This window comes from Drosophila sechellia, chromosome 3R (genome assembly GCF_004382195.2).
Source record: "Drosophila sechellia strain sech25 chromosome 3R, ASM438219v1, whole genome shotgun sequence".
Taxonomy (NCBI): domain Eukaryota; kingdom Metazoa; phylum Arthropoda; class Insecta; order Diptera; family Drosophilidae; genus Drosophila; species Drosophila sechellia.
The window spans coordinates 19,082,105-19,107,076 of record NC_045952.1 but is presented as its reverse complement, the minus strand read 5'-3'; the positions used below and the strand labels follow the sequence as shown (position 1 = coordinate 19,107,076).

General features: G+C 39.0%; 1 protein-coding gene and 2 non-coding genes across 6 annotated transcripts; all 3 read left to right on the top strand.

The window, feature by feature from the left end:
* The first annotated feature begins 4,484 nt into the window (after nt 1–4,484).
* LOC6607129 (AN1-type zinc finger protein 6) lies at nt 4,485–24,710 on the top strand. Of its 4 annotated transcripts, XM_032721332.1 has the most exons (5): nt 4,485–5,108; nt 17,051–17,483; nt 17,555–17,713; nt 20,657–20,849; nt 20,928–24,710. In XM_032721332.1, the coding sequence occupies exons 2-5, from the start codon at nt 17,385–17,387 to the stop codon at nt 21,074–21,076; spliced, it is 600 nt and encodes a 199-aa protein (XP_032577223.1). In that variant the 5' UTR covers nt 4,485–5,108; nt 17,051–17,384; the 3' UTR covers nt 21,077–24,710. The 4 variants fall into 4 exon arrangements, 2 of the variants coding, with proteins under 2 accessions (XP_032577223.1, XP_032577224.1); XR_004362042.1 differs by lacking the exons at nt 4,485–5,108; nt 17,051–17,483; nt 17,555–17,713; nt 20,657–20,849; nt 20,928–24,710 and adding exons at nt 17,738–18,336; nt 18,636–18,988; nt 19,087–20,112; nt 20,174–20,342; XM_032721333.1 differs by lacking the exons at nt 4,485–5,108; nt 17,051–17,483; nt 17,555–17,713 and adding an exon at nt 19,842–20,112.
* Nucleotides 16,891–16,968, top strand: LOC6607131. Its single transcript, XR_048349.2, has one exon. It is a non-coding gene; the product is annotated as a small nucleolar RNA Me18S-Gm1358 (small nucleolar RNA).
* Nucleotides 17,938–18,016, top strand: LOC6607130. Its single transcript, XR_048348.2, has one exon. It is a non-coding gene; the product is annotated as a small nucleolar RNA Me18S-Gm1358 (small nucleolar RNA).
* Nucleotides 24,711–24,972: the final 262 nt, after the last annotated feature.

The window sequence follows — 24,972 nt, the reverse complement described above, 5'->3', positions numbered from 1 at the left end:
TATGAGTCTAATGACACTTCTGTTGGGTGCATTTTCGGGCGTTACCCAAAAAACGCCCACATTTGACAGCAGTTCATCTGAACTCATCTGCGTCAAGCAAACAAAATGATGTACGATAATCTAATTCACAGAAATTCCATGAACTTTATGGTTTTATATATGTTGTTTTATATATGCAAATTAAATCCTTTAAAAATTGTTTGGAAGAAATGTATCTTTGAAGTGCTCTTATAAAATTTCAATAGATGTTCAAGTGTCAGCCTTATGGCAAGAGTTAATTTGCAAGTTGTTGGGATTTTTGCAATTACCAAAAAATCGAAAGGGGATCCCACTATGTGCATCTGGAATTTCCTGACCCGCCATCAATCTGGGGAGCACAATTGCTGGGACTTGTTTGCAGCGTTGAAAGTCAGTGCTCTGGTCATTAACACCCGAAATTATTAGCCCCACACCGCAAAGTGGGGCATTTCAAGTACACACGGGCACAAACATTCGCCGTGGGATGTGCGGAGGCCAAACAAAGTTCAATCAACTGTTTTTGTTAATCATTCCATGGATGACGACAACTCCGGCGATTTCGTAGTACTATCCACATACGCATTTGTATGCGTGCTTCCATTTGCTTGGTGGTGATAAAGCCCAAGCTCGAGCTTTCCCACCCACCCTATGCTGAATATTTTCTCGTCTTCTAAGAGCAGCACTCTGGTTTCCTCGTTCAAGTGGGGTAATTTGAACAATTGCATTTGGAATTCAGCTGGAAAACAAACTACGTCACCGAGTGGCGATTCTTTGTGGCCTTTATGTGCTATCTTATTCTCAGGTCTGAAATGTTTATCTATTTTATAGCCATATCTTGTGCAATTAAAAAATGAACCAACAGCAGTACTTGTAGTTACATAAGGCAATATAGTAAGAACCCCTTTTCATTTTATATTAAATAAATAATAAGCTTAAATTTACTGCGGGAAAATACTTACATCTTGGATTAGATGAACTTTTAATAATATATTTATTTTAGAAAACAAATTAGTTATGGTTTTTTGAAGTGCACAGTACTCTTGTTTAAAATATCCACCCATGGTCCTTTGTCTCTCATCTCTGAATGCCGTTGTTTCTGTTGTTGGTAGAACGCAATTTGTTGCATGCGCCGCTGCCTTATCCAGCAACAACCAAGCTACGCAGAAACAACATCCCCGTGTAAGCCAGGCCAAAAATAACAAATCATCTCGGAAAGGGGGATGGGGTTGGGGTCGGTGGAGGGTGGGTCGTTAGCAACGTTTAATTGTTTACTGCACTTTTCGATTTGGCTTGCTACGCATTAAAGTTCAGCAAATTGCGTTTTCTCCGAGTCCAGTGTTGGTCTTCTCTGTTTACCTGAATTGCTCATCATGTGCTATGAATTTAATACATTTTTTGTGTATGTTTATGCGTTACAATATAAAAAAAACTGATAGAAAATATAAATATGTTGAACTATCTAAGAATCTATACAATAAAATATGAAAATATGAAATTAATTTAAGTTACCCTATCTCACAAAAGCCGTTAAGTAATTGCCCCACTCGCCATCACTCACACAGCTGTTGATCGCGAGGAACTGTAAATGCACCTGTCTCCCTGCAGCAGGTTGAATGCACCACAGCGAAATGGTATAAGCGAATGCGAGAAAGAGAGGTATCTACTGGGGGCGATAATGTGCCAAAAATACACCAAGCTTGGCTGCTCCCTCTTTCTATGGTTGTCCTTTTGGCCCTCTTCCTCTGCACCTTCTCCTTTTCGCCTGCACAATGCACTTCTTCTTCTTCATCCACAACCTTGTGAGTGTGCCCACATGTTTACATAAAGTGCAACTGTGTGCACGAAAAACGTTTCACCCTCTATTTGTAGCTCCAATTGTATCAGCATAATTATAGACACTGTGACAAATAAGTAATATGTTGTACCAAAAATTGCCAATATTAAAGGTAAATGAAGAATTATGTTGCTTCTTTTTATTAAGCAATAAAAAGGGAATTCTTTACATACATATGTTATATACTGCCACTGTCGCTAAATTCTGCTACTATGTACATATGTATGTATTCCCCAAATCAGAGCACTTAAATAGATAAGCGCAGAGAATTTCGAATGGATTGGAGGTCTAAACGAATTTCTGTATTGCTCGTAGAGGGCAGACAGTGAACATTTGTAAGGCGCACCTTGTTATCAATCACCTCTTTTACGCATTGTTTGGGGCCTCTTTGTATCTCCGCCTCGTCTCGGTTTCTTTTACAACTGCGTCGTTTTAACTTCAAGGGGTATGTTACGGGGTATACGTATATACATACAAACATGCATATGTATGTGTATGCACATACTCTATAAGGTTTGTGGCTAATACGTGATGGTAAACAAACTGCAATGCAATGGCCAAATGCGTTTCGGATTCACCACGACTGTTAGACACCCCCAACTCTGTTATCTCCGCCTGCAGGGCGATATTTTCGTTTTCCACCTCACGCGCGGTTGTTATTGCTGAAAACAGGAAATAATTTTCGTTTTCTATAGAAAACACTGCTGGCAGCCGTCGCTGTTGCGTGTCTGATATTTTATTTTTAACGCTCAGCGACTTTATACTACGTAGTATTTAGTATCGCTCGCTTTTAAGTTTGCCCTTTTACGTCTCGCATAATTTTGGAGCTTTTCTGCTTGCAACCTTGCCTTTAAGTTTACAAAGTTCGTTAGCACTAGCGTATTTTTACTGTCTGTCTTTTTATTTTGTCTTGTTTGTCATCGCAACAAGGCTAGTGCAGAACCAATTTCGTAGGCAGGTGCGACCTTTGATATGATAGCTAAAATATTTGTCGAGAAACTTCACAAACTGGTATCTATCTACGGATCGTAAGTGATATTTTATATTATTTATATGAACACGATCTCGTTGGAGCCTATGACCTCTAATTAAGCGAATTCTTAGCCCCAGTCTGGCTTTTAAATTTGCTTTTGATTTTACATTTGCTTTGCGAGTGATCGCAACAAAATAACATTTCGATCACGTGAAAACGTGGTCGGTTTGATGATACCCTCTAACATATATTTAATAAATGTATGATGTATGTATGAATTTATTGAAACTGATATTTCCTAAATTGAATTTAACATACGAAATATTTTATTATTTATACAATTATAAATAGGGTTACAAAATAGACAAAAAGTATCTAATGAGCAGCAACTGGGCAATAATATTTTCAGTGCTGTAAAATTTTTATTAGCACTGCATTTCAGAGCTAATCAACACTAAGCATTTGCAATGTGACATTCCCTGTGCTTGATTCCATTGTCAGTAAGGACAAAACACAGAATTGGACAACATAAGTAATTAAATTGGAGAAAGTGCACCTCGAAACGGATATGCTCTTGGTAAGGGTGATTTGGAAAACCAAATTGCAGGCCTGTTAAACTGCGGCGGATACTCACCACGGCCAGCCAACAGCCATTTCACAATATGGCACTGTTATTAAAAAGATTACTATTGGGGAAGACAAAGCAATCGCCATACGCTACGCGATTTCTACATTAATACTTTTGTTTTCCGTTCGGTGAACGCATAGAAATTGATATTAAAATGATTTTTTTAAAAAGTGCGCAGTTTGCATTGATGACGCAGCAGCGCTGTTTCGCTCTCTGCGGCTGTTAACATGATGTAGCTCTCTTTGGGCTGGCGAACAATATGGCGTCGTCGAAATTGTGTCGTCGCCCAATTTAAAGTCATACGAAAAACCATAAAGATTATTAAAAGCGCGTTTGAAGGTTTTCTGAAACGCCCAGTAAGCATAAGTAGTTTTGGTTTGTTGGCAGGGACACGATATAAATTTGACTCTATCGTTGCATTGGTCTTTTGTCTCATCTCTCCCTCTGTTCCCCTTCCACAATCTTATTGTGTGTGCACTTTGCACTGTTAGGCTAACATAGCGTGGTGTTTTTCGTTGGAAATACGCATTTTCGACCATCTTTGCTCGGTTCACATTTAATTTATTTCCTACATGGCTTCTCTCCGTTGACTGGCGATTTCTTTTTAGCCTGTCATCCTTCATTCCCCTTTCCGAACCACTTTCCCACCACACCAGCAATCAACGCTCTTTCTGCGTTAACAGCGCTCGTTTGGGCTAGAGATGAGACCATGAGTTTAGGCTGCGTCGTGTCACGATAAGAATTCAATTTTACATACATATCGGTCCATTTTGCGTTTGATTTTAATGTCAAGATGAGAAAATACAAATTAAAAATTTAAATAAGTTTACAGACATTGTATTCGATTTTATCTAAATAATTATTCTGGATTGGAAATAATAATCATTTTGACCATTTCAATCCCACATACTCCTGTTAACTGTTTTCAACCGGACAAGTTGAGTGACAGACTCACGCTCTCACCACCAAATTGCCACCAACAGAGCTCTGTTAGCTCGCCAGTCGCAGTCATCAAGCGCTGCGAGGTCCGCTCATTTCTGTTAGAGTGCTTGGAGACTTCACTTCGCGTTTGGAGGATCAGATCCACGTTGGTTTTTGGCTTCAATTACCCACAACTGTAATCGTCAGCCCAGTCAGCGCCTTGCTAACTAAACTAGATAATAAAGTAATCACTTTTCCGCGCTCCCCTCCCTCTCTCTCGGTCGTGTTAGTGCGCCCCGATTAATAAGAAACGAATTAAAAAGGAAAGCAAAAGGAAAACTGGCAGCGTTTTCCTCTTGCAGCTGAGAAAAACCGCAGCTCAGCAGCAGCGTCGCAGTCGTGTGCGTTGTGCATAAGAAAGAAGAAAAAATATCTTGAAAAAAGAAATCCTGTAATATTGCAGAAAAAAACCGTAATTCGCCACTTGAAACGACGGAAAAACGAGGAAAAACAACTGCGTCGTGCACCATTTTGTGATATATTTTTGCCCTCCTTTTTCAACGATCCCTGTGCAATTCTCTGTTAAAGAAAAAAATTCAAATAATTACTAGCAACCAATTGAATTTCTGCGAGACCAACATAACACATATAAATTTCCAACTACTGTGATCCGAACAAAGCTCTAAGTTTTTGAATCAAGCCTGTGTAATTTCCACCCACAACGAATTGAAAAAGTAAGTGAATTCAAACGAGAAAAAGAAAATTATAAATTATTTCATTTTCCTCTTCGGTCGCCTACGTTGCTTACTCACCACTAGTCGATTCCCCACGCTCTCTCTCTCTTCACCACAGTCACCAATACACACGGGCTCGCCTACGTCACTTTGTCGTGTGTGTGTGCTTAGACTAGCGTTGCCATGTCGCGCGAATTACGAAGGCAGGAACAATAAATAAATAGCAGTTAAATGGTAGAAAATAAAATTTCATACAAAAAATCTTGGAATTGTCTATAACTTAAATTTGGATCAGTTTAAAAATAAAAACTATAAAATACTGTAAACAGCAGTTAACGAAGTAGAAGCAGAAGGGACAAGTCCAAAATTATGAATCTGAAACAGATGAATCCCCAATCTCAATTTTATTCAGTGCAGCTGTTCAACTTATTTCTATAGTTCTTTGCCAAGAAAATATTACGATTTGCAAAAACTAAAAGCCCAACCACAAAATGTAGACTTTGAAGCGAAGGACGTCTTTGCTGATAAGTGGAAAATAAATGACTGATAGCTCAAGTACAAACATGCACATATAGATATGCATATATACATGTGCGTGTATGTGTGTGTATATACCTCTCAGCTATCTCCAAATTTAAATAACATTTTCCTCATTATCGCGGTGACCGAAGAAATATCTTTATCTGCACACTCCACAACTTTAATATTATTTTTCCTGCAGTGCGTGACTTTAATTTTTTGCTCACTCACTCTTTCGTATGACTCATAGACCCGCATATAAGCAAGGCGAGTTCAAATTATCTACGGATTAGGGATTACGGGTTCTTATCAGCGAGTGCATAGGGGGTTCTGGCTGCGATGGCAACCCTGGTTGTTGGACAGTCGCCCAGCTGACTTTGTTTTTCCAATTTTTCTTGGTGACTCATTTGCCTTTTTGCTGTTTTTCTTTTTCGCCAACTCCAGATCACCTTGTAACAATTACAAAAAGTACATATTTGCTCGTGTGTTTGTTTTATTTTTTTTTTTTTTCGGTATAAGTTTTTGTCCTTTGCATTCATCCCACACGTGTCGTATTTTTCTGGGCTGACGCTTTACATAAAGCATTATCTCGTTTTTTTTCGTATCAGCTAGAGGCACGTTTTCTGGCATATGGCATATGCACATTTTGATTGCCCACTATAAAGCACTTTTAGTGCCGGAATTAAACAAAAATGACGACTTTCTTGAAATTTCTGCCGTCTATTTCGCCATTTTCAGTCGAATTTTCGTCGAGATAACAGTGAAAAAAGATAGGAAACGAATCAAGCGCTAATTATTTGTGATTGGTTCGGTAAACAAACATGTTTTTGAGTGAATTAGAAAGAGCGAGTCAAATAGTCGATGATATCGAGTAGGAAACACTTGAACAAATTTAAGCTGATCTCTTTTCAAGGTGGATTTCTCTAAATTTGGCAACGTAAAAATGTGGTTTTTCTACGCCGAATTAATAAATGGAAATGTTAATACAACAACTAATTCAAAATTGTAATTGTTCTTAAGCAGCGATTATTTTAATTGATTTGTTGTTTGATCGAGGTTCATAGATTGAAATTGTATTTGCTTATCACATGGATCGATATTGTTTGTCACGATTGTTTGAGAACTTTCCCGATGCCGGGTGACTAATCGCCTAATCTTGGCACGTTGAGCAACAACAACACGTGTCGTTGTCGCTAATATCTAAAATTATATAAATATGTATGTTCTTGCGAAAAACACACAAAAAGCAGCGCGTTCGTTCAAACAAGTTTTGGTCGTTTGAAAAACAAAAACAATTTGTTTTGATGACGGCTCGCTTCGAATTGTGTTAATATACATAAAAACAAACAAATTACCAACACACGCATGTATGTTTGTATCGTATATAAAACCAGCCCTGCCTAAAACGTAACGCCTTTCATTTCCCTCGTCATTTTATTCTTCCTCCACTTTTTGTTGTGGCTAAATGGTTTTATATAAACAAGTAAAAATTGATAAGCGAGCGAGACGTTGGACGCGTGAACGGCCGCGGCCTCATTTTCAGTTGTTTTTTTTTTTGTTTTTTTTTTTTGTTTATAGGTCGCGTGTAAATGGATGCCGCACACCCGTGCACCCGTACACCGCCCAAAAAACCCGATGCCGACCATCCACCCACCATATGGCCATACGATCGGCCAGACGATCGAAAACTTCGGATCGGCTCGTACATTTCGGGCCTTTCATTATCTTCGCTTGCCGTTTTCGAAATGTTTTGTGCAGAGCGCTATTTTTAGCACTATAATCCCCTATACTTGATCTTCCTTTTGTCGGCTGTCGTTGTTTTCTCTCTTGTCTTTTTTTCTCGTTTTAAGTTATGCAATTTTTTTTGTCGCTCCCTTCAGAATAACAGTTGTGATCGAAATAAAGTAGAATTTAAAGTTTTTAATATTTCCTTAAATTTTTTTTAGTTTTTATACCATTTATCATGAATTATACATGAAACACAAAACATTACATGGTAGTTTTTTTTAATCAAGCAAGCGTTACTAATGCAATGACCGCAGCTGTTTCTTTTGGGGACAGACTGTACTGCTTCGATTCGATCTTGATTAAATCCCATTGAAAATGGGCATTTAGTATGCACATATATCGGCTTTTTTTGGGAGCACAATTACCGCGTCGAAATGCGGGCATAGATTTCAATGTAAATTAATTTTGTGTCTGCATAAATTTTCTTTTCTTCATCAATCAATTTCTACACATGCACTTTGTTCCCAGAATTTTCTTTATCTAATGTGAAAGAGATCGCTGGTATACATAAATAAATTTGTATATGTTTTGTTTATTGTCTGGCAGAAAAGCAAAACGGAAATAGCTGAAAAACAAATACCGCCAGTATATTTAGGTCAAATAATAAATTATCCGTATTTTATACAGATTATTTGTTGCAAACCCTCAATGTGAGTGGGAATCCTTGAACGCAAGTCCTTGTCAACGAATTGAGGCCTTGATCGTTACCAACTGTTCGACTTTAATGCAATTTTAATTTCCTGGCGGTGTAGTACATGTGTATGTGTACTTATGAGGAAACCACAAAAACGAATAAACAAGAAATAATATAATACGTTGAATCGAGCCGCAAAGAGAAGAGATAAAAGCCACCAACAACAACTGGCTCACCTTGTGGTCAAGAGCTGAAATTTTCTTTCCATCCAACATCGATTTTCCCATTGCAACGTCGCCCGTCTAACCTTTCTTTTGCCTCCCCAATATTGCTTTATCTATTTTCTTGCCGGTTTGTTTTTCCTTTGATTTTAATTTTCTCCAATTTGCTGTACAGGTTTTTTTGTGTGTGGGAATCGATTTAGGCGCTCGATTGGCTTTAGTGGTCGACCTCCCCAACCCCCGCCCACAAATTAAAGTTGTGTGCCCGAATCAAAAAGGAACAAGGAGAATAAGTGAAAAGCTCCTCTCGTCGTCAGGAAATTTAAATCCGATGTGGTGTTGTTGCTGCTGTTGGATTTTCCATGGGTTTTTCCTTTATTTTGCCAATGCCTGTGGCGCGCGCATATTCACCACATCTGGCAACCATGGCGACCGTTAAACTCGCTCCCCCGCCCACACACAGAAACCGTTAGCCAGACAAAATGAAAAGCGAAACTTTTTGGCCCAGCCTTTTCTTTTGTCCGTTTCCTTGCTCCCAATGATGATGATGATGATGGTGGTGATGATGCCTCGCCCTGTTCTTTGTCTCCTGTCTTGGTCTCCAGTTCATTGCCTCTTTCTTCTTGTAACTGAAGAAAAGGAGAAGCGAATAAAAGAAGCGAATTTGCAATGCATAAATCAATAAAATCAACGATGCACACACGATGCTGTTCTTGCTGTTCAATATCAACGCCCCCGCCACCGCCCAGCATCAAGTCATCAACTGAACTTATCTTGGCTCTGACTCAGCCTTAGTCATAGCCAGCCTCCTCATCTCGTCTTATTACGAATGATAATACTCTTCTCGATTCCACTGGCAAAGTTCAAGCGCCAACGGCAAAGTTCAATAGCACAAAATGGCAGTTGAAAAAGTATATATTTTGCTTATTACAGTCGCACTTCCCTAAAGAGAAAGTTAAAAGACTTGATAATTAGTCCATTTGTTTTGAATGTAATCGCAATTTTCAGTATTCCCATTTTTGATTAAAATTGAAAGGTTTTTAGGTTCTGATCCTGATTTATAAAAAAGGGGGTTTTTATATAAAAATATATAAAAAGTGTATATATAAAAAGTGATTAAACTAAAATGTGTTTTCTTATTTCCATTGTTTAACAACCGAAACGCCATAATGGCGAATGTCAAGTTCAAGCTAGCATGGCTTCACTGTATGACTGAAACTCTTCAACTCTATCCCATGACTCAAGGCTTCCGCATCAGTCATTGTTTTTGTTTTCGCATTTTCCGTCAATCTGTCCGCCTGTCAGCCATTCATTCAAATGACCACTGTCTACTACACTCGAGAGTTGACGAAGAAATACACAGTCTTTGAACGGCCTTCGCTTTTCTGCACATAAAGCCAAAGCCAGATCTCTTTCGTTTAGAGAGAGATACTTCTTCTTTGTCTCGAAATCTTTATATGTATGTGTATATAAATATATCTTTCCTTCTTTCTGTTTGTTTTGCTCCTTTGTGCACTTACGTTTTTTGTGAATTCTATAAAACTGGTTTCTTTTCGGCGGCGATGTGTGCGGATTGTTAAATCGCGTCCATAAACACCGGAGCTACGAACTCCATTCCATTCCATTTCCTCTCGACCGGGGCTCAGGCTGAGGTTCAGATTGAGACTCAGTCTTACAGTGTTTGTTGTCTGCTTCAGTGATTTGATTAGCCCATAAAGCCGCGACGTTGAGGTACAGTGAACATAGCGCTGGGCGTTTGGGTTTTGTTAACTAATTTACTTATTTGTTTCGTCATCTATTCTCGCTGGCTTGCACAACTTACCCCTGAGTTTCGCCCGCATTTTCCATTTTCCACACTGTATCGTAAATTGAGTTGACCCGCTTTTGATGGGAAGACACTCATTGCAGTTCGATAACTTATATATTATAAAATAACTACAAACAGCCTTACAAAGTTGAACCAAATTATTTTTACTAAATAGTAAAACCTTAAACAAATTGTTTTTATTAAATCTATATTATTACCCTAACCCACATGATGCACTGTAAAGCTTATCCTACTATTGCCGCAATATCAATTTGCCAATTAGTTACGCTTCACACGTTGGATAATATCCAGTACTTCGCTGTGATGCTCCTCTTCCTCTTTCTCCGCACTCTTCTCGGTTTCTTCTGGCTCCCCTGCAGCGTTGACGTTGCCCCATATGATGATGATCTTCATCATCGCGGTGGTTGGTTTCTGTCGGTCTCTTGGGTTTGTCAACTCTACTTCTTCATCTCCGTTTCTCTACTCCTCCTCCGTCTCCGTCAATTTTGGACTCTCCCCTATTCCAGGGAAGGCAATCTCCAGCTAAGAGAGCTGGCTACTCATGTGGACGTCGCTCTTCTGAAGCGTTTCATATTTCATTTTCCCATGCGATTTCCATTAATCTTCCATGTGTGTAAAAAGGCAACCGAAAAACTACTTTATAACCATTTTAGGGATTACTAGGGGGTACACGGCAACGAATTTCATGTCCCACCGACGACAAAATGGATAATTTATTAAAAAGTACTGTTGATAAAGCTTCATAAATTATCATTAATATTTTTTAATAGCAAAGGTGTTCAAACACGGTTTTAGATTGCCAAGGATAAATGTTTCAGCTGGCACTCTTTTTCAGTGTAGTTGGGCATTGTAACTGCACACCTTGCTGTTCGTTTTCCTCTTCTCCTTTTATTTGTTGCTTTTGTTGACCTGTAGCTGGCAGTGAAGAAATAGCAGAAACAGCAGAAGGAAAGAGAGCAAAAGTTGTGGTGACTTTCGCTGCACGAAGAGCGGAGTTTTGCACACTTCTGCGGGAGCTTCCTCCGCTCCCCCATCTTTTGCTTTCCCCTTCCACGCCTTTTATCTGCTCCCCTTTTATTCGCCTTCCTTTCCGGCCAACGCCTGCTCCTTTTATTTTTTACTTAATGGCCTTTGGCTGCTGCTGCACACACTTACTTGCACATAATTCATAAAAAATGGCTCAAGTGAATTATTGGAGCTCGTAAATTTTTATAAATGAATTTTATAAATATATGTATGTATGGTCAGTGGTACAAAAACCGGGTTCGTTCTGGTTAACTGCAATTCAGATGTGCATATGTATGTGTGTAAATATGTGCTTTTATGGCAGAAAAGTACACTGGTTAATTAATTACATGTGCTCGAATGAAAATCGCTTCAATCAATGTCTGCTTAAGATCAGACGGCAAAAAAAGATGGATCGCTGTCTGGTGAGGGTCAGTTACTTGAGCTAACCAGGAGTTAAGTTTAACATGGGTGTTGATAACAATATTCAAATGTCTTAAATGTTTTTATTTATCTTCAAGCTAATACGATTTGTTTGAATCATATGGATTTCCAAGAAAGTCGAAACGAACACACGAAATTACGGGGAAATGCATTTAAAATACGTTTATCGATAGATCGATGAGTAATGCGCTGCAACTTTGATTGCCTTTCTCTTTGGCCAATCACAAGAACCAAAATCCAAATCATTTTAAATACTTGAAGACCAAAACTAATGACATTGGCATTTTGCTTTCATTGTCGAATGTTTGGCATAGGTAAATACTTGCTGGCTGCCTTTTCGATAACAACGATTACGGCCGGTCTGTACTTAAAATGTGACAATCTGTTTATTGCTGCCATTTGCTTTGCTTCTTGTGTATTTTTGTGTGTTTTCTCCTCCTCATCCTGCTTAATGGACGCCATTGTTGTTGACTTTTGTGGTTTGTTCTTCGGGTCCTCGCTTCTCCTCTGCTTTGTCTGGGTCCAAAAGAACCCGGGTTCAAGGTGAAATCAGTTCATGTCCGCAGGGCAGCCTGTCGGTGGTCGTCTGTTGATTATTTGTATCCTGCCACGCAGGCGATCAGTCTACAGTGAAACCTCCCTGCAGCGAACCCTTTTCGAGGTAAATACTGGGTAAAAGTGGTTTTTCAAAATTAGATACTGCAGATTCTTGGCTGCATAATAATAAAAGTTTAATAATATTTAATAGTAATTCTAATCTTGCTTATTCTATAAATGCTATCCAGTCTGAATGGTACGAGAAGTACCGTGTCGGTCTGTCCAGTTTTAACCCTCCAATGCCTCATCCCTATCCGCTCTGTCTTTTCCCGTCCTTAAACATTCAAATCAATAGGTTGTTTGCAACAACCCTCAGTTTTTGAACTTGTACTCACTTCCCAGGCATGTGCATGAGGAGTTTTTTGACCTATCGCACAACTTTGGTCTCCGCTTCAACATTTTGTTGTTCCCAGAGCTGTGTAATTTTGAACAGGTGTTGCCCAGCGTTTCATTTTTGTTTTTTGGTTGTGGTTTGGTTTACCGAACATACTAAACACGTTAATCCTAAGCTGCCCTGCCCCTCCAATGTCTGGGATCACTCCTTTCATGCATTTTCGAGGGCGTTGTTCAGAGTTTTATTAATTTTCGCAACAAAACCAAAATCGCCGGAAACATGACCTCTTGAGGCGATCATTTATAATGGCAAAAATAACACTCCTTCAGTCTGAAAGGAGAGTTCTGTAGTCTTAAATGTAGTCGTCATATCGTCTCTCGGCCGTTCATAGATTGTAATTTATTTTGATTAATGATGGGCGGCAACGTCTCTTGCTCTCCTCTTGGCCTCCTATTTCTTGGCATCTTCTTTCTTCCCCAATGTTCCGTTAGTTTTATATTTTTTTTCGCCTTCAACTCTAATTTTAAACCAATTCCATTGGCACGCTCTACCGTTGTGTGTATCTACAACATTGATTGATTATTCTAACTACTTCAAAGTGTTTTGTTGGGAAAACATGTTTATTAACCTCTTTAAAGCGGGAGATATAAAATGTGATTTCCTCAGTTGGAACTATAAGTTTTTGTACCCACACTTGGACTTTACAATAGAATACAATTAATGATAGAATATAGGGTCACTCACGCTCTATATAAACCAGTTATCATATAAGCCGGGCTTTTAAGTATAGCTAATGGGGCCTGATTTAGTTGGCGGGGTGATTGGAGGGTTAAGGCTGTGAGCTCAGCTGCCGCCTGACCGGAAGCTCCGCGCATTCTTGCGACTTGCGTTTTGAGCTTAAGCTTAAGCCCCTGAGCTCAACTCGCTTCTAAATTGAGCCGAGCAGCCATCTTGATTCTCGCTCTCTTTCTCTCGTTGTCTCTTCGCTTTTGCTTTGTGCCTCCTTTTGCGCACATTTTAATAAAGTTTAATAATTCAATGGGTGATGTTGTCTCTTTGTTGCATTTCATCAGCATATGTTTGTTGCTTTTGCTGTTGCTGCTCCTTTATTTTTATCGTTGTTGTCTGGTCCGCTTTACGCGCTCATTAATATGCAAATGTCAGTCAGAGCGGTTTATGTTTGTTGTGGTTGTTCCTGGAGTTATACATATATCTTTTTCTTTCTTTATATTCCTTTTACCTTTTATGCTGCCCATCATCATCATCATCATCATCATCTTCGTCGTCATGTCCGTTTCTCGAGCCTTTCCTGTTGTAAATTCAGTATTTGAATGCAGGTCAACAGCACATTAACCTGCGTGTTTGTAATTTGTTTACTACCGTCCGCTTTTTATCACAGTTTTCATATCAGTGGACAGCGGAAAGTGAGTGGTAGTCGACTATATGATACCCCACCGCGATACCCGATCCTGAAAACCCCAATCAATTTGACTCGTTCACGTTTGACTTGCATGATTTATGGGGCATGAGCCACAACACCTGGAGAAATAAGCTAAAAAAGAACTGAATTGTTAAATAAATTCTATTATTTTATATATGTCATGTTTGTAAAATATACACGTTTTGCTATGCATAATGCAAATCCAGATAAGCTGTCACTCAATAAAAGTGCATAATACCGAGGAATGCGATTTATGAACGGTTTCTTCTCGCCTCCCGCGATTTCTATTCTGTTATCGCTTTCGACTTGCATAATAATGCCTTTTGCAATAGGGAAACCACGCGCTAATTTTTTTTCCCACTCTTGCTAATTGTTTTGCACTTAGCACTTGCATTTATTTTATTTTCTTATATTATTTTTTACTTATGCAATTCACTCGAATGCGCATTTTTCACTCTGCTGCCTAAGAGAGCAAACAAACAATGACGTCACGCGCTTGAGTGATGTCGTCATAAAGTTTGGCCGAAAGAATCATATGATTTCCTATTTGCTTTAATGGCCAACACTTTAACACACGAAAGCAGAACGACACAAGCTCGCTAGATAACAAAACGAATTCGCTTAAAAATAGCAGAGGTCGTAAAGTTTTTGGATGGAGGGTGGGGTGGGGGAAAGGATGGTGGGAAGGAGGCATACAAAACAAAATAAATAAAGCAATACATATGCAAAGCTTTTATTCTTGATATATAAAAATAAAAAAAACTTGGCACAGCAGCCGCGCGTGCTTGTTGACGTATGTACATACTAACGTACCTACTTTTTTATATGCTCACGTACAGTGAAAAAAAACAACAGTCCAAACGATTATATTTACATATTTTTATGTAATTTTTGACCTAAGAATCATGATTTTGTATTTGATCCATTACCTTTTACTGTTAAATCGTTGTACTGTAAAGATTCTATGCAAATGCTTCGAAGAATAGTTTAATAGATTTCATATGATACTATTTTTTCTGTGCACATAAAAGAGTGAGAGATAGAGAGAGAGATATTCGCCAGCCAATTTGTTGTGTGGGGAATTTTTTCTTTTATTGTTGACATTTTGATTAGCCCACCTCCTATATATAAAATGCATGTGTGACTACGTATGTGTGTGTGAGACTGCCAGCTGTTTTGACTTTGCAATTAAATGACAACAGCAGGAAATCAAGCCAACATACATACAAACACACTTGAACATTGCACATTGTTTGCTCTGCGCTCCCCACACCGCAACTATAAATCAAAATAAATTTTCTCATACAAGCAAAAGTTGCGTTGAAATAAAGGCAAAGCTAGGAAAATTATTTATGGCTGCGCCCCACCACATAAAAACAACACCAATACACACTGAATTCAGTCGATTGTATGTACAAACTTTAGTAAATGCAATGCCAGTGTAAACATATGTCACTTTTTGTCCCCCCTATCACCACAAGCTCAAACTCACCACAGCAAATGTTGCGCTCTCAAAGAAAAATACTCCCCATGCTACGTTGTAAATGTAAAAGTTGCTGAGGCCATATTTTGTTTGTAGCTTACATGCTACATCTCTAAAACCTGTCTATGTATTGAGCAAAAATGTTGGCTGTGTTGGCCACAGTTGTGCAATGGTTTTTTGTGTCGAAGAGGAACCCCCCTTAACTTAAGCCATTTATTAGTTTGTAATTTACGGCAGCAGAGCTATGTAGCTTTCTCACCACTAAGGTCAAATTTTGTATAACAGAATATCGCTCTCTTTATTGCACACAGACGCACGCACACATGCACACATTCGCTCACGCATTCAGAGCTTCGTGTGCCCATTTTGATTCTCGCCCCGAGCTCCAAAGTCGCATTGAAAATAACAGTAAATGTTATTGTGCTTGTGCTCAATTCTTTTCTCTCTCTCGCCCTTTTTCCATTCCTCTCTCGTTCTCTCGCATTCCTTCTTTGTTGACCATGTAACTGATGGTTCAATCTCCCACCTCTCTTTATTGTTGTTGTTGGTGGATGATGGCTTTTACCATTAGGTTTTGACTTTGCTTCTACACTGTGGGAAATGAAACGATTAAACTTTAAGAAATTGTAAAAACTCAGTTTCATATGTTCTAACAGATCAATTTTAGTTCTTAACTAAAATCTTTTTTAATTCTTTTAGTTATTTTAAACTAACTGAATAAATGTGTATAAAAGTTGGGAACTGTCGGTAACCAGTTTATATAATTTATTCAGTTTGTATTTCACAACATATTTCAAAACGATTAAGGTACAAGGGAGTGCGTACTTTGAACTGCGCTAAAAAAAAGATGTATCGTTCAGTGTAGGTCTCGGATTTCGCCCACAACTCTCTCTTACTTTGTTTTTGATGGATGTGCAGCTCGGCACGTCGACTTTTCGACTTTGAGAAAGTAAACTGATCGCGATAAATCGATACTGGCCAGGTATTTTCTTTTAAATCGATCGACATAAACAATTGGATACTTGGGGAATATATATGGCACCAGTTTGAACCGTTAGGTGTGACTGCTTTATATTCATTAAGCATAAAACCAAACTCGTTTAGCTTACTACCTCTTACTACGGCTCGTTCTCAGCTTGCTGGCGAAACTGGTTTAGGCCCGACTTTGTTCCCTCTCTCGCAAATGTACCCATAGTGTGTATATCTGTGTGCGATATGCTTGACAGCCTTGAAGAGAGCGAGCGGATAAATGAAAAACAACATAGTTTTTACTTGTCATGTGGTTTCTGCTGTTGTTGCTAAATTTTTTATACAGCATACATTTGTATTTTGTGTGTGTGATTGTGCGGCTTTTTTATTGAACGTGTTGCAATGCAATTTAGTGCAACATAGTTGCAGATCATCAATTTGAAACAGCATAATCCATTTTAATTGTTTCCACATGAGGAAACTCATAAGCAACAATCAATGTATGATACTTTAATACTATATTTCAAATGATGATATTTCCATGCACCACTCTGAAGCTTTTATTAGCGTCGTGCAGATGATGGATTTCTGAACATTGAAAAATTACATTATGCAGTATATGGTAAACGTTTTACAAGCAGAATTTACTAACTTTGCCCTATCTTTATTCGTTTTACAGCTCGTACTCTGGATTATTTGCGGCAATCACGAAGCAAAAAACATAAGCTCAGCCTAATAATTGGACGAACTGATTAAAAAACAGTTAAAACAAGGCCCGCAAAAACAACGGTGGATCAACAGTTGCGAGTCGCAAGTTGCAAGTCGCTAGTTGCACGTTGCCAATTTGAAATTGCACGCTTCCACGACTGAGAGCAGGAAGGAAAGGAATCGCTGCCGCAGCAGGAAGCAGACAAAACTTCGCTGGGCGAAAGTAAAAGCAGGGTTGGGAAATCAAGCAAATCAAACAAAAAAGTAACCGACCGCACAGACCCACAAAGGCGCTTTAGCCAGCCATGGAACGTGAATCTAACCCAATGCAACCCATGTGCCGCTCCGGTTGCGGCTTCTATGGTAATCCAGCCACAGATGGTCTCTGCTCCGTATGCTATAAGGTCAGTATTTTCGTTAAGATCCAGCAAATGAACACAAATCTTAATCCTTGTTGCATTTGTCTATCCCACAGGACTCGCTTAGAAAAAAGCAACAGCCACCTGTGAGCAGCACACCTGTCTCCGTTCCAAGCCCACAACCTAGCCCCACATTCAGTCCGGCCATCGCAATCACCAACACCGCACAGCCCACAGTCACCAGTTTACAACAGCCACACAACGATGTCAAAGAGGTGAGCAGAGTTTCGGAGATGTTTGCCAGGAGTAGTTCCAGTTTCGGCTATCAAGAAAGATTAATATGAAATTCAAAAACGTCTTTTAGACTTCTTCAAAAGCTATATTTTGTACACCTGAAATGTGGTCCTCATAGCTTAGTAATCATTTGTTGAAATTAGAAACTGGAACTAGTCTAGTAGAGTAGTAACTAAGATCCTTGCATGTTACATACTTATGGAACTTTTTCACATGATGATACTTCCATGCACCACTCTGAAGCTTTTATTAGCACCGTGCAGATTATGGATTTCTGAATATTGAAAAATTTTATAATTATTAATACATGACTGCTTCGATTTGAACGAAAACCACATAGGCTCGGCGTTTTGTGTCCTGTTTAGTAAATGTTTACATTCAGTCAGTGATAATTACTTTTGACTTTCGGACATAAATTCAGTGTAATCTTAAGTGAAATTGTTGAAACAATTTGTTGTTTGTGCAAATGAGCATTAGGGGAAATCAAGAAGTTGGCTTGCGGTGTCGATTTAGTTAAGTGATCCTGTAACTTTTGTGTCGGTGTGGATGAGTGTACTATCCTGATGATCCTGCCACCGATTACCCCGCCGCATTTGTAAATAAGGTAAAGTGTCCACGGTCTCTATCCGCCAGTGACCATCCCAAGAAGCTGCCGCTTCAGCTATACAATAATCTTAGAACGACTTAGAGCGGGGATTCTGAGATTTCGTTTCAGTTTTAAAGTAGAGTACAATTTTCCATTTCTTTAAAGTTTTTGATCTTGCTCGATAATTGCTATTTTCTTCAGAAAATGTACATATGTGTATTTAATGTTTGCCTCTGTATGCGATCTCAGAAGCCCTTATTCCTGCAACTAATCGTTCGGTTTAATGTCACTTATTTGTCAATTCCATTCGGTTTCAGTTTGGCAGTAGCTTCTGCTCGGAATCAAAATTTTCCCATATTTCGGCCCTTATTTCAAAATTAAAAGTCTTTCCAAATCGTTAATATGGTAGTTACCATTGTTACCTCTCCGCATAAAAAAACTGGTCGTGTGGTGCCTCCCAAAAGTACCCCAGTTGCCGACAAATCTCGATCCGTTTCCACGCTTCTATCGACTGATAAGCGAAAAGGGCCGATGAGCGTTGGAATCAAGCGGGCCGCAGCTGGCGCGCTAACGAGTCTTAGCGGACCGATGGCCGCCGGACCTGTGAGCCTTGGCCTGGTCACTGGAACGGATAGGAATGGAATACCGCAACACATTGCGGCCTCAAAGGGTACTGAATGTTCTTACTGGGTCTACCGGCGTCGCCCAGGCGCACTAACCTCGTTTCCCACCTACACATCTCTCCTCTACTTCGATGCGATGTTGCAGCACAAGCGACCGCAACCCGTCCAGCAGCCCCGATCCCGCCAGCACGCTCATACCGCCGGGCAGGGACATCAGGAGCAGCCGCTTCTGCCTCCGCTCGCCTTGCTGCCAAGGTGCCTGGTGCCCCAGTCGTCGGATTGGACTTACACACCGGAAGCAGCAACGTAAACCAATCTCCGTCGGTCACCAAGAGCTCCCTGTCCAGCCGTAAGCTTGGCGGTGGCAAAGCCACAGATTCAAGCATCAAGCGGCGCGTAAAGTTCTCGGCCAATGTGCACACATTCCCGTCCCTTACAAACACCAAGAAGTCCACCCGGATTGGCGAGCTACAGCTGAAGAAGAAGGTCAAGAAGCTGAAGCGGATCCGATCGCGTCGGGCGGGCGGAAGTGGTGAGACAGCGCGTGATCTCCTTAACTCCAGTGGTATAGCCGCAAGTAATCTGGACATTTACAAAAACGGCGCCATCGTTGATGTGGAACCCGTTGAAACACCAGAACCACCACGTGTTCTACGCCTAAACGTTGTGGGCAAATCGTCGCCGGCAACGGGAAAATCTGCATTAGTAACAGCGCTGCGGCGTAAGGCTAAAAGAACAGCAGAACAGGAAGAAAAGTTTGCAGAATCTGTAGCTACTAAAGGTAGTAGGACAGGAAAGCCCAAGACAAAGACGATCAGAAAAAGTGGTGGTAGCAGCGCGAAGACTCTGCTCGCATCCAGCTCGCATTTGGTGGATAGCAGTGCGGGCTTAGTGGGGAGGAAGAAACCAGCAGCAACGGCGGCAACTGTCAGTCAGGGGAATAGTCAAATACAAAAACAAAATGGGCGGCGAGGCTATGGAAAAGTCTGAAGGCGGCGATCAGCCGGAGAGTGCTGGCGAGAAGGAGCAGGTGCATCAAGGAGCAGACCAACAGGTTCAACGGGAAAAGCGTCGTCGAAGTGTGTCTCCTGATGGGGGCGATGTAGGCAGTGTAAAGACGGCTGAGGTTGTTTTAGACGGTGCATCGGATGTTGCCGTAACTAAGAAGCGGGTAAACATTAACCACAACACATCATCATCGCATCGCCACTCTTGTTTTCCTCACAAAATAGATTCTCACTCGACCGATTCGATACGTATTCTTGGCAACAGTTGTACAGTTGACGGTGCTCTGCTAAAGCCGAAAAGACGCCTCTCAACACCACACAGCGGATGCTAAAACATTTTGATGAAACAGTCGAAATTGTTTAGTCTAATAAAAGAGGAAATAATATACTGAAACAGTTCTTCAAGGCTTTTTGAATGCAGATCGAGGCGGCGGACGAGAATGTATAGTTGTGGTTTAAATAATAGATGCTTTGCTCCTGTTTCAATCTACAGTTAGATTATTCGCGCTTGGGAAATCTAAGAGATTAATAGAGATTTTCCATTCCCTTTATTGATTTGTAAAGCTCTCGCCCTTCTCTATATTTTTGCCCTCAGCTGTGCAAAAGCTCTCTTTCTGTTGGAAAATGGCTAGCAGATCGGTTGATGCTATCATATATTTTTGTCATGTGATTGAAATTCCGTATTTTGTTTTATTTCCGTTTCCGCAGAAAATCACCGAAGAAGCCGCAGCTGCTGCCAAAGTCAACAGCGAAGCCATCACATCGGCGACTGGTCCAAACACTTCCACACAAGCAGCCGCCTCCGCCAACGAGGAGGATGACAAGGACAAGGAAGACGATAAGGATGCCAAAAAGAAGAAGAACCGATGTGGCGAGTGCCGCAAGAAAGTTGGACTGACCGGTAAGTGTGCGCCGTGGCTCTTATGGCTCTTATATTCCCAAATGATGGTACACAATTTCTAATTTCTTTCAATTGTAGGTTTCCAGTGTCGTTGCGGCGGTCTGTACTGCGCCGTGCATCGTTATTCTGATAAACATAACTGCACATTCGATTATAGAGAGCATGGCGCACAGGAAATCCGACGCAACAATCCGGTTGTCGTTGGCGAGAAGATTCAAAAGATTTGAATTTCGATATTGTGCCAGTAACAGTAACAGTAGCCGTAGAATGATAATAACCAACTACACATAATAAGAGTACATATATATATATATGCTGCGCTATAAAAAGGAAAGCAACAACAAAAACAACACCAGCAGAAAGCATAAACACACACCACACAAAATCACACAGAGTAATGCTAAATGAATCGATATAAACTGTAATTGTAATGTAATTATAATGTAAACAGCAAAATCAAGCAACAATAGTTCAGAGAAACGATAACCAAATACCCCGCAAAAATGCAGCAACAACTGGAACAACAATTTCGATGCTCAACAACGTTAAGTTAGCAACGTCCAGCAGCAAGCTGCGGCAGCAACTTGCCACAAGCAGCAGCAAAACGCACCAGGAAGCAGCGTTCAGCAGTCAACACCTTTGTATCATCTTGAACCAGACGCGTGACAGCGTTAGCAAGTGCAACAACAATCACCGCCGCGTTTGTGGAATGCGAAGAGCAAACGCAGCAAGCAACGTCAACAACAACCAGCACAACCGATTGCCTTGGTCGCCTGCTGAGCTGGGCCGAAAACAAAACAGTTTTGAAGAAAACTCCTTTCATCGATCAACGTTGAAATAGTTTGTTATTCCAAATACAATTTGAAAATTGTTTGTATTTAGCTAAAAATCCAACAAACAACACACGGCCACATTTGCAACGACAACAAGCACACAACAAACAACAAACCTTTGTTTCATGTTATCAAACACCGCAACAATCTTTTAGTAAGACAATGTGTGTCATTTGTTTTTGTAATATGTTGGAGTGTATTAAATAAAAAAAAAATTCAAAATGCAAAGTATGAAAAGAAATTTTAAGAAAAATTTAACAAACCCAAATTCACATACAAAACAAAAACCAACCAAGCAACCAACTCTTTCTCAATTCTTAATTATCAGCTATTACATGAAAAAAGAAAAACTAATATATATTAATTAATTATGTATATGTATTAAAAAAGAAAAAGCAAGAAAAAAATATGCAAAATTAAGCGTAAAAAAACAAAGCCCTCACCACAAAAAAAAATGTAAAAAAACCTGAAGAAAAGAAACAAAGAATAACGCAGTTGTGTAGAGCTCCCTAAAAAGTTTGCTAAGAATCCACGACCACGCTAGACACGAGCGAGAGAGAGAATAGCTATAGAGAGAGAGGAGAAGCGCGATTAGTGTAAAGCAACTTGGAGCATAACAACTCCCTATACATAGAAATCTAAATATAATTATAATTAATTAGTGAATCAAAGCAGGCGAATGCAGTGCAAGCGGCGTTTTTTCTTCGTTTTACTTTTTGCCCTCCTCCTGTCCCTCTAACATTAAATTGAATTGATTTTAATTTTCTGATTTTTGATGAATTATATATATATATGCATAATATTAACTATATCTACATCTATATATGTATGGTAGGATATGTAAATCGTGTGAAGCATACACACATATAGTTTCTTTGGGTATATGCACATTAAGGCGAAAAAACAAAAGATAAAAACCATTTAAAAAGCATATTCTATCTATATATATATATAGCGGTTACAAAGTAAATTCAGCAAAAATGGCAAACGAAAAATGCAAAAAATACAATAAATATATATGGTTCGTCTTTAGATTTTTATTGCTTTAAGCGTTATTTAGTTTTTCTTTGTTTATATTAAAACACACATGCGTGTACACAACAAAACAACAAACCCCTTTTTAATTTAGCTTTCTCCATTCTGTAGTACATAATTTACAATTTTATTCAAATCAATTACACCTATGCAAATAAATTTACATCTAGAAATAAATTGTGTTGTTAACCCTACAAACAAGAACGAAAAAAAATACAAAAATGAAAAAAAAATCAAAACAAATGTTGTAAGTAAAACTAAACTTACCAATAACAAAGAGGAAATAATGCAATAAATTTGATTCTACAATTAAAATTCCCACAAGACCAAAACCAATCCAATAAGTACATTTGGCACAAAGAACTGAAAAGGAATCGTTTTCGCACCAGCAACAAAACAAAAGCCGACACCAAACTCGCCTTTAACCAATCGCCTTCCCATTGGGAAAACTTTTCGCGAGATCGAATCTATCTAGAGGTGTTACCAAATCCCAGGCAACACTCCTAGTTATACGTTGATCTGGGGAATCTCGGGGTCAAAGCGGGTCCATAGGGACCTTCGTTGTGCACAGAAGATTCTGGACAAGAGTTGAGCAAAGCAATCCAGCAATAGTGAAGTCCAACCACGTTAAGGGGTGTTTAGTCAGAACATTTGAACTGTACAAAATCAGAGATGAAAAATGCAACCTAGAAACGAACTTCAATATAATTTTAAATGAAAGACGAAACCTAAAAATGTACAGAGCCAGAGATGAAATAGATGGGAGAAATTAGGGTGTGAGGTGTGTTAGGATGTGAAGAACTGCAATTAATCAAGAAGAACAGCTAAATGTCATTTTAATTTTAATTTGTCCCCTCACACTGATAAAGGCAACACTCTACATATACGTATATCATAATTTAATTGAAAACTTTAAAATTAATTAGAAAAATTGTATACATACACGAACACACAATATGGATTTTAAGAATTAACGAACAAGCTTACCACCATTTAAAGGCGTTTTAAAACTGATTTACTAACTTCAAAAAGATAAAATTTGAAGATGAATATAAAGTTCGAATCGATTTAAAACCCATTTCTATCATTTTTGCATAGTTGTAGTTTTCAGTTACAAAAATTTACAATGCTTTAGTGTGCTTTTAGTTGAAATTGTGTTTATATATTTAACGAAAGAGTAAAGTGAAAAGGCAAATAATAATTATAACTAAGCGTAATAAACTTTTATTATCATCAACCACAACGTTTATTCTAGTAGTTCTTTATTGTATTACCAGATTAATTATTATTATTTTGTTGTGTGCACCTCTTAGTCACTTTTGCGCTTATAAGCTAATCAAAACAACTCGCAAGCAATCACTTCCACATTGTTTACAATCCCAATCCCAATCCTGATCCCAAATCTCCAGCCTGAGAATCCCAGTTCCGCCAAAATCTACTTGTGTTAAAATCTTTTGCAATTGCTAGCCGAATTTGATAATTGTTTGACTCTTACTTTGGATATGTGAAGTGTTTTGTTGACAGAAGGAGCAGAGATGGAACGAAATTAGTTGATTTAAGCGTATGAATGGGATTTAATGAATATGAATATGAATGCATCCAATATCTAAAACTCTATGCGTATATAAATATTGTACTAATGTGTAATTGTAATTAAATGCGTCGGATGAGAATATCTGCAGCTGAAGCAGAAGTTGGGCGGAGAAACAGTGAACATATATATTTAACACAGAAACGGTAAAGCTAGAAAATCTAAATAGAAATAGATATATACTTATACCTAAACATGAGCCTCAGATCCGGGCGTATATAAGAGCAACAACTATTTTAATTAAACTTAAACAAATGCATAAACAAATACAATAAAATAGAAGTTAAAGCAAGAGCAACCACAAAACCTATTGAAATGAACAATGAAAACAATATTAACTTCAAAATTTATATAGCAAACTGGATAATGTTCAATAAAATGCGATAATATAATTTTTAAAAACATTTGCATTTTTCATTTTCATTTGATTTAGTTTGGACGCAGTTTTTCAAAGATACTTTTTCCATCTTTCGATATCCATTTGGAACCGAAGCCAAGCCAAGGTGCTAAGTAGTTTAGATACGATGACGAGGTGGCTTAAATGGCCAATTGAGTAGATCGAGTGGCTCTGGTATTTGTTTCAAAATGGTTCGTTCGCTCTTAATGCAATAGTTAATAACCTAACTAAAGTCACAGCAAGTGTTCAAAAGTAAAACTCAGTAAC

Excerpts from the sequence above, each read along its gene's own strand:
- LOC6607129 (XM_032721332.1), top strand. The coding sequence starts at position 17,385 with ATGGAACGTGAATCTAACCCAATGCAACCCATGTGCCGCTCCGGTTGC. Across the intron at positions 17,714-20,656 it reads CACACAACGATGTCAAAGAG|AAAATCACCGAAGAAGCCGC; the intron begins GTGAGCAGAGTT and ends CCGTTTCCGCAG. Across the intron at positions 20,850-20,927 it reads CAAGAAAGTTGGACTGACCG|GTTTCCAGTGTCGTTGCGGC; the intron begins GTAAGTGTGCGC and ends TTTCAATTGTAG.